At 33.7% G+C, this 10,411-nt stretch overlaps 2 protein-coding genes across 2 annotated transcripts; both read right to left on the minus strand.

Annotated features, from left to right (window-relative positions):
* Positions 1-289: 289 nt before the first annotated feature.
* LOC145121862 (AP2-like ethylene-responsive transcription factor PLT2) lies at positions 290-3,448 on the minus strand. The gene is made up of 10 exons (XM_079057554.1): positions 3,284-3,448; positions 2,992-3,144; positions 2,491-2,896; positions 2,302-2,384; positions 2,114-2,122; positions 1,898-1,986; positions 1,725-1,798; positions 1,592-1,642; positions 1,433-1,509; positions 290-1,113 (listed from the first exon to the last, which is right to left on the minus strand). Exons 2-10 carry the CDS (start codon positions 3,125-3,127, stop codon positions 368-370), a joined length of 1,671 nt encoding a protein of 556 aa, XP_078913680.1. The 5' UTR covers positions 3,128-3,144; positions 3,284-3,448; the 3' UTR covers positions 290-367.
* Positions 3,449-9,327: 5,879 nt separating this feature from the next.
* LOC145121755 (uncharacterized) lies at positions 9,328-10,074 on the minus strand. The gene has a single exon (XM_079057455.1). The coding sequence runs from the start codon at positions 10,072-10,074 to the stop codon at positions 9,328-9,330; it is 747 nt and encodes a 248-aa protein (XP_078913581.1).
* Positions 10,075-10,411: the final 337 nt, after the last annotated feature.

The raw sequence follows: 10,411 nt of genomic DNA on the forward strand, positions 1-10,411 counted from the left end.
GTACGCAATTGTATTTAACAAATGTCTTCATTGCGATATGAACATTTTCTATATCACTTATAAAGTGGATCATTTTATGTAATATTAATCAACACAATGTCTTCATTTTGTGACGATTCATAACGACTTTAATACAAATAGCTATACCACTTTGAAAATTAAGATCGTTCATTTTTTGAAGCATAATATGCTCAAGATATTCATGTTAAGATGTGATCTGACGCAACTCAAATAAAAAGTTGGATTAGTAGACCCTTGTGAACATCCATTACGTTAAAAAACCATTACAGAACAAAGAAAATAAAAATTGTTATTATCAGAAAGTCTAGACTTTTTGCATATCCTTCGATCTTTCTGAACATGTTAATTAGTCATTCCACATTGTAAAAACACTTGGGTTTGATTCTTGAACGGACGAATCACCAGACCAGCCAGCATAGTTCTCAGTTGGCAGATTGTCATAGTCAACCTTAACCATGGCGAGCTCCTCCGCCGTACTTCCAGATTGTCCAAGGAAATTACCTAAATACCCTCCCCCGCTGTAACTTCCACTAGAGCTACCACCATTGTTGTTAGTATCCATCACAGAAGATGAAGATCCACCAACCCCCATGTTCATCAACCCATGAAGCAAAACCGGGTTGTTTTGAAGATAGCTATTGTAATACTGAGGGGTTTGACTGGATGAATGGTGAGGGCTATGCATGTTATAAGGATGATGGTGATGGGATTGGAGGTAATTTTGGTGAAAATGAGGATCCTGTGTTGTATAATGTGAAATTTCAGAGTTTTGTAACGTTAACAGAGGTTGTGGAGATTGTGTCTCAAATGGTTGCTGTAAAAGAGGATAAGCTTGCAAAACGCCACCAGCTGTAGCGGTTGTTCCAAACGGAAAACCAGAACCAAGAGCAAGCATTTCTTCACGTTTTCTTGACGACTCAATTGCCTGAGCTTCCTTCAAACGCTTAGCTGCACCTCCTCCAATGGGGAGTGTGTTACTCTCTAGAATACTCTTCACGTCATAACGACTCATGTCAAAATTTGTAACAGCACTTAGACCTCGAAACTTAATAGCTGCTATGTCGTATGCTTCAGCAGCTTCTTCTTCAGTGCCTGCATGATAAGTATATTGTAAAACATCATGGAGAACTTGATATATTAATGGCAGCATAAATACAAGATTTGAAAAAGACATGCTTTTTGTTTTGAAAACAGATGAATTAATTGCAAGAAAACAATGAACGTGTAATGGGGGACAAAACCCGAAGTTTGAAAATTGTTTTTATATGAAGGTAATAAAAGCTAGTGTTGTTGGTAATCCACATGGTAAGCTAGTGTCTGTGTAGGTGCATGAACATACATAGATCTTTTAAAAAAAAAGATTTCAGAAGATGAATGCAAAAAAGATTGGATTTTAAAACATATGACATACTGAATGTTCCCAAGTATAGATCTTTGTTGCCTGCCACTCTTCCTATTCTTGCTTGCCATCTTCCATGCTGGTGATGCCTGATCATGTATTTAAGAACTTTTTAGAGAGAGAAAGATAGAGAGAGAAATAAAAAGATCTTTTTTAGGGTTTGTAGCATACCTGGTAACACCTCGATACATTGATGCACCACGAGAAAATCCACTACTCTTCCTGCAATCGGATATCGTGATTAAATATCAATACTAAGAAATCTCATCGTCATGAAGACTTAAATAATCAGTTGCTAATTAACCTTCGTATGGATGCTACAAATTCTTGTCTGGTCATGTTTTTCATATCCTCAACTTCTTTTTCGTAGTTAGTAATCTGCAAAACATAATGAGATACAACTTTCATTATTCGCTTGTGACATGAGGTCGCATTATTGCATGTATTCAAAGATAGAAAAGGTGGCAAAATAGATACCGGAAAATTGGTGGTGGTAGAAGTTCCCCAATACTTTAGTGCAGCCATATCATAAGCCCTAGCTGCTTTCTCTTCTTTGTCGTATCCACCTAGTCACAAGAAATTGAAGTTTATAAATCCATCACAAGTTATCAATAAAACGTTTTAAAATTTTGAGATCCAAGAACATCTAATTGATGGAAAGTAGTAAACGATATCATAAATAATCAAACTCACCGAGATAAACTGCATCATATGAGAATCGAAACAGCAACATCGCCGGAAAGACAAAATGAAAAAAAGTTAAGTCATTTTGAAAGATTAATTATAAGAATAAGTACGAAGAATATATATATAGCACCTAGCACTTTACAAGTTGCTTCTTGAAAAGGAATACCTTATAAAGATGAATTAAATTTGTTTACCTTGACGTCCTTTTCTTGATTGCCCTTCTCTTCTACAACTATTATCCCATAAATGAGCTTCATATCTTCCTGTCCATCTATGCCTGTATTTAAAGATTTCATATAGCAAAAACGTTGATCAGATTCTTGAAGTTCATAGAAAAGAAACTTGAAGTTCATGCAGAAGAAAGTGGATGAGAAAACACCCACCTAGTTACACCACGATAGATCGAAGTTCTCTGACCAAATGTATCCAAAGTCCTTCTAGGGTTAGCTTCAACGACGCTATTAGTAGTACTATTGGTAGTGTTATCATTGCTAGTGTTATCACCAGTGCTCGTTTCACAAGTCGAACGTTTTCCACTGCCCATAGACAATGTCAGGGACTGCAAAGTACTTGCATTTTCTGGCAGTTCGTAACTTGTAGGGGTGGCAGATAAAGTATTTTCAACTTGTGGCAATAAACTGCTGTTTGTGAACATATAATCGGTGTCATTACCCTGAATATCATTATACGCCACAAGATCTGAAGAGTTCTCTGACTTGCTTACACCTAAAAAATCAGCAACTTTAGGGACTTGATCATTTCCGCCTTGTGCCCCAATCAAGTTCCATTCTGCACATAAATGTTTGAAGCAATATTACAATCATAAATAAAGAAGCGAAAGTAATTAGCAAAAATGGTTCTGTAAACCGATGAGATTAGTCTACCTTGGTTAGGAAAGGGGGTGTCCATGTTATCATGCACTAGACCAAGAGAAAAATTGTGGGATTGAGTAGTAAGATGAGGTGGTAAAGACGAGTGAGTTGGAGAAAGAGGAAATGAAAGCCAGTTGTTTGAATTCATGCTTTCGTCTGTGTAGTCTGCAGTTTTTATACACCAAAAAGTTATAGAGAAAACTTAGTGCAAGTGACTATTAAGGAATGAAAGATGTCAATGGAAGCTTAAGAATGAATGAAGATGTCAGGCAGTGATAGGAGAGGGTTTATATATCAATATTACCCTTCAGAAAACTTGGAGAGAATTTAAGTATGAAGATCAGTGGGAACGGAGTGAAGAAAGACAGGAATTTTAAGAAAGAAGAGGAGATGAAAAGAAAGAAGTAATTAGAAAGATAGAAGTATTTAATAAATACATCTTTATCTTTCTATTCTCTCTTTCTCTCTCTCTCTGTCTCTTGATTCTTAGAAGCCCTTTTGCAAAGTTTTTTATATGTAGTCTGACTCTCGCATATTGCACATAAATGTTTTTCTATACAATATTTACAATAAATAATATATATGTATAGTTTGAGATTTAATTATATAATTAGTTCTAATATGGAAGGCCACGAGTGTGTTTATTATAAAAAATATCTAGTACACCCATTTCAGTTCTTAAAAATAACAATTATATCTACTTATATGCACAAATGTAAATTTTTTATAAACATAGATGATAACAACAAAATAAGATTGGATGCATTTAACATGAATTTTATGATGGATTCTTTAGACATCTTTACTCACAAGTCTCACACTCTATTGTGATCCAAGTTGGGATGTATTGGAACTCACTAAAGTCCTCGTACTTGCAAAAAATTGACACCCCAAAGTCCAGCATCCCCACACTATCCAAATCACCTTATTGGACTATACTCATCTCATCTACATGAAGTTACTCCACCCCCCCCCCCCCCCTCTCTCTCTTCACTTTCTCTGCATATGTATATGATCATGAATATGAGTATGATGTATGTGAAAGATTTTGAAATTCGTTGTTTAAAATATGGGATGATTTTCATAATTTATTAAATCTATGTATAATTTAAAGAATTGGGTGAAAATATATTAATAGATGGAGGATGTTGATCCCCGTGCAGTGCTGCAGGTGTTCTAAATTTAAGAATATTTATGATCAAGTAACAGAAGTAATTGAGTAAAATTTACGAAATTTAGCTCTAACAAAATATAAAGTACAAATAAAAAAAACTAAGAAAAGATATTTTCATGAATTAAATTAAAAATAATCAAGAGAGAGGGAGATTGAGAAAACCAAGTAGAAATCTGTTGACCAAGTAATTGGGAAACGCACTCGTCAAAAAAGTAAATTAAGATTCAACAAAAAAAATATTAACTTTGTTGGGTTACAGTAATTAGTTGCTACTTAGCCTCTCTATTTTAATTTTAATTTTAATTTTAATTTTAATTTTTTTTTTTTAATTTCTGCCTTCTGTCTTCCACTTACTGGTTTGATCAGTCAAAGTAAATTTTTTTTGACAGTTTTCTTTTTTCATATTTTCTATTACTTTTAAATAATCATATGGAAGAATTAATGTTGGTCAAAATTGTGTAATGTTTGATTTGATATTTTATACTTAGTTTAAAAGAAAATTATTTCAATTAATGTTTCAATCTAACTTGAGAGGTTATATGATATAAGAAAATTGTTTCACTATAACAAATCTTCAAATCGTCTTTTAACAAATAGAAAATAAGGAAAATCTTATCAATGCTTTGTTAATATTAACTATTTTGCAAAATGGTTATAACACCAATCTATATATACATATATCTGAAAAATAAATCGGATAAAGATAATCAAGATCAACAAACCAATAGTACATTAGAATCAAACCGATGCATGATCAGTTTGGGACAAAGATATTAATTAATGGGGAAAAATATATTTCATATTCTGTTGACTATTTATGTGCGGTACTCTGATTAAAAAAAACGGTAACTAATATATATATATATATATATATATATATATATAGAGAGAGAGAGAGAGAGAGCGAGAGAGAGCATTCAGAGGATCTGGTAAATGTGATTCATAAATTGGAGAGCACTCGGAGGAGGTTTCTTTGCGGAGGTGTAGACAACATTATAAAGATTCATTGAGTCATTTGGAGTACCTTAGTTTGCCCTATATGTAATGGCGGATTTGGCATTGGTTGTTTTGAAATGATAAATGTTGCTTTTCTTACTAAATGGTTATGGTGTCTAAAATATGAATCTAATAGTCTTTGTGTAACATTTTGATTTTCAGATATTTTCATTTATGCCCTTGGTATGTAAATTGATTTCAAATTGGTCCCTCGTAGTATTTTAGAGGAAACGTGTTTCATCATGTACGCTGGGTGTATGTGGCCTGGACCAAAACCCTAATATTTAGGGTTTGTACACTATTTAAACACCCTTATAGCCTTAATACCCTTTCTTTCATCTGCCTTCATCCCTCATATCGATCCGTGCAAACCCTGATCCATTTTGAGAGCATTTTTGAGCCATTAATTAGTGTTGTTTTGGTATTCTTATAGGAAGAAGAAGGAATGGAAAACATCTTAAAAGAGTGAAACACTTTGGATCCAGAAACACATCATCATTTTGCACCATTTGGAGGTCAAAAGTTATGATATTGATGAAGTTTTGCTTAGATCTTGATTAGCCATGAATTGTATTCATTTCGGTCCCATAAGCTTGATGTATTTGCGTATGGGTTTCTCTAATCTATTTGGGTTGTCCTTTCAGACGTTTTGAAGTGTTTAGAATCATAGAAAAGTAATCTTGGTCCTTAGTTTTCCTCCATGCATGGACTAGGATGTCTTAATGAGTTAAGAAGTTAGGGTTTTTGGTTTTGAGCACTTAATAGCCATGTAAGATCATAAAGTTGGAAACTTTATGATTAAGGACATCATTTGAGGATTAGATCTGGATTTTGGGCGAAAGAGCTTAAGGGATTAAGCTCTTAATAGAAGGTGAGTATGCTGGAGTACGTTGCGTATATGTGGTCAACAACCCGATTTTTGGTCAAGCCTTGAGTACGCTAAGCGTACAAGCTGAGTATGATGGGCGTACTCAGTTGAGTCAACTCGGCTGGCATTTTGACATTCGATTTGACTGGATTTTGACCTAGGTGTATTTTCGGTATTTTGAGTTATAGTTGAGTTTGGTCATTTATCATTGAATAGGTGACCGGTAGAGTTGATATTTAGAGTAGTGTCCTATTCAACTATCTTTCCAGACTAAGAGGTGAGTTTCCTCATAGTAGCCATGGGTCGAAGGCACCAATGCCGATCCAATATTCTGTTATGTAAAATGCTAGCTGTTATGTGATTGTTACATATATGTTTGTATGATCGGGTTGAAATAAATTCCATGGTGGGGCCCATTATGGTATAATCGGGTTGAATAGACCCCAGGGCGGGGCCCACTATCATATGATTGGGTAGAAATAAACCTTAGGACAAGGCCCCAGGGCTGGGCCCATATTTGTTTATTAGATTAGAATATATCACAGGGCTAGGACCAATTTATATGTTTGGTATGTGGTGTTTTTGGGAAACTCAGTAAGCTTTGTGCTTACAGTTTATGTTTATGATTTCAGGCACTTCCAGTACAAACGGGAAGAGCCCGACGTTATGGCACAACATCATCCCCTCCTGATTTCCGCACTTTTTGGATACTATTACTCTAATTTTTTTTATATTGTACACTATTATTGACTTGGACCTTTTTGGTTATTGTAACTATTGATTTTTAAATGAAAAATTTTATTGCAATTTTTGGGTTATTACACATTGGACTTCATGTATTACCTCTATGCATCGCTTATCTGGAATTGATGACAGACCATTAGCAAAACATTGGCTTCGGTGTATTTGGTTATCAATTGTTAAAATCAGTTTAGAGTTGGATGATTAAAGCATTTCCACTTATAACATTTTTGAAAGAAAACTAGGGGCAAGAGATAAAGCACACTTTTGAAAGGATGTGTGGTTCGATAATGTGGTGCTCAAAGATGTCTTCCCAAAGATATATATAATTGAGTCTCAAAAAAATTGCAAAATTACTGATAGAATTAATGCATCCTTCTATAGTAGAACTTGGTGCTGGAAGAGGGGTCAACAAAATGGTGAGGAATTAAGATAGTTAATTGCCCTAAATAGTTAGGTGGTTAGTGTATAGCTTCCGGAAGTTTCTGAATCATGCATATGGAAGGTAGACAAAATGGTGATTTCAGTGTGAGATAGTTATGAGCCTTAATGGATAGCAAGATAAAAAGTGAAGATCGGTTGAGTTTTCATTGGATTTCATGGGACCCAGTTAAGACCAATTGCTTTATGTGACACATGTTACTAAGCATAATTCTATTTGCCATTAACCTCGCATTGAGATACATATCATATTTTTTTCAACTGCTATTTCTCCCGGGAAGTCTAGTGTTGTTCTACGATTGGTCGAGTTTCTTACCCTCTCCACCTATGAATTATGGTGACGAGATAGATGGTGAGATAGAAGGACCTGGTGGTGCTGCATAATCATTTATGAATATATCTCTCCTGCCATGTCGGTATGTTGGTGCTAAAGCGCTAGATGAGAGATCCAGGCTCATCAAAATATGCATGTTTGTACATTTAAAGAAGCATGTATGTGGATACCTCCACATTTTTTTGTTTGTTTGACATTTTCAACTTTCAAACTTTTTAAACGTTGACTTTATAGTCTCAATATTATGTTGGTTTTGAAATTTTTTGAACATAATCATAAATGATTATATGTCAGAAATTTATAATCATATATAATTATTATTGTTTATACATATGTGCCTAATAATAAATGATTACACACACGCGTGTGTATATATATATATATATATATATATATATATATATATATATATATATATATATATATATATATTCACAAAGTGATTAATCATATATAATTATAGTGGTTCGTGGCAGAGGAGAGGAGAGGGTGGTGGTAGAGGTGGCTGTGGTACAGGTTACGTAGGTGGCAGTGGTGGGGTCGGTTGATGGAAGAGGTGATGGTGGTGGATGTGATGTTGGAAAAAGGAATGGGCAATGATGTATAATCATTTAATACTAGAATACTCTCGTCATGCCGGTACGTTGAAACACTAGAGTGACAAATGAAAAATATATGGTTGACGTTATATATATATATATATATATATATATATATATATATATATATATATATATATATATATATATATATACAGAGAGAGAGAGAGACACTAGTCGCTTACCACGTCAAGTGACCGGTGCAATTTTTTTTCATAAATTAGTTTGTAGAGGCAATTCGTTTTTTTTACATAAATAGATGGGTGTTATACGTTGTTGACAGTGTAGAGATCTTTAAAGCATGTATGACCACTAATATGCGATAAAAGTAGATGAAATAAAGTACATTATATGGAAACCACGATTGAGAAAAAAATATTACTCATAATTCCAAATCGTAATAACTAAAAAAAGATTTGTAAAAAATATATTAATTTATAAAGATAGACGTTTTGTCTATATATTTGTAATGATTAGTTAAAATTAATGTATACACTTTTATAAATATTCCATCTATATTATGTTTGTGTAGATATTTGATTCCAACATGAATTTGTACATTGATATACATATTTGAATAGAATGTTACAAAAATGAAGAATACTAAAATGAAGAATACGTATGAGGTTTTAAGTAATAAAACAATATTATTTAAAAATAACAAAAAAGATAATTACATATTATAAAATTTTCAAAAAGTTATATATATACAACAACAGATGTAATAGTCTCTTGAAGTGAAATTTTTTTTTTTGACAAAATAAAATAACATAGAGACTATAAAAATCGTCATTATTAATCATAAATTTGCAAGCAGTTCTTTTTATTCAAAAAGATACTTATACAATTTCAACTTTTTAAATACTTATTTTTTTAAGATATATGAATCTTTTAAATAATTTACGATTCCCGATTAACACCGCTAGACTGATTAATCTCTTAACCTCAACTGAATTCCGAACGTTTTTTACAATTTTGATTAAACCGAATAATGAAATAAAAATAAAAAATTGATCAAACAAAGGTTTTTGCTATATGCAACATAAAGTACATATTATTAAGTATATGCAATTTTTTTTAAAAGGGAAAATGAAATATTTATAATAAAAAACCAAACAAAGCAAGTTGCTAAGTTTGGAATAAAGAGTACATGAAATGCAATGAAGTTACATAAGGAAAAAAAGAAAAAGATTTTTTAAAAAAAAGGAGTGATGTTCAAATCCACTCGGCTTTTACAGTCCTTCCCCCGATATTTGCACCAGTCGAAACTTTGAGACGTGATAATATCCACCAGTCTTGTAGGGGAGATCACCTTATGTTTGAAGATTTTGTCATTTCTTGCGAGGCATATATTCCATAGTGTGGCATAGATTATCATACTGAATATTTTCCTTTTCTCTGGACAATTTCCCCATGTAGCTGCATCATCTAGAAGATCGCACACTGAGTAAATACTTGAACGTTGTGCACCACACCATTTGAATATCCAGCCTAATACTAATTTTGAGAATTCGCATTCCACCAGTAAATGTTTTACATATTCTTCGTGATTGCCACATAACACACAGGTTGTGGGTTGGACCATAATGCCCCTGCCTGAAAGAGCCACAAAAACCGGGATTCGCTCCAAAACTGCTCGCCAAACGAAACACTTAACCTTGAGGGGAATTAGTTTTGACCAACTAATCTGGTACCCACTAAATGGCTGATTTAGTTTAGAATCCACAAGTTTTCTCATTGTGCTCACCAAATATGTGCCCTCTTTGACTGGGTTAAAACAGAAACCATATTTCCCAGGAGGGTTAAATTCTAAAGAGCCAAATAAAAGGTAGAACTGATGGAGTTTCACTGTTGTTTCCTGATTCAAATTACTTTTCCATCGCCACCTAAAACCATTGTTGCTGATTCTTTCCATGAGCGTGCATCTTTTAGCCGATTCCATGTAATATAGGAGGTGGAATTGGACTTGTAAGGATGTGTTTCCACACCAGACGTCCTTCTAGAACAGAATTTTACACCTCGAACTTGGATTTAGAGAGAAAAAGTTGTACGCATCAATGTTGATTTTTTGGAGACTTCTCACGGCCTTAGAAATATTGCTCCATACTCCTGTTGCATCTTTCCTTGTAAAGTAACTGATTGGTTGTCTATCAAGGTTGTGAATGCTTGATATAACCACCGACCAAAGACTCCCCTGTTCATTATTATAACGCCACCACCACTTTATGAGTAAAGCTAGGTTTTGGGCCTTTAATGTCCCCACTCCAAGACCGCCATCT

The sequence above is a fragment of the Lactuca virosa genome, chromosome 6 (genome assembly GCF_052849685.1).
Source record: "Lactuca virosa cultivar CGN04683 chromosome 6, Lactuca_virosa_CGN04683_v6, whole genome shotgun sequence".
NCBI lineage: Eukaryota > Viridiplantae > Streptophyta > Magnoliopsida > Asterales > Asteraceae > Lactuca > Lactuca virosa.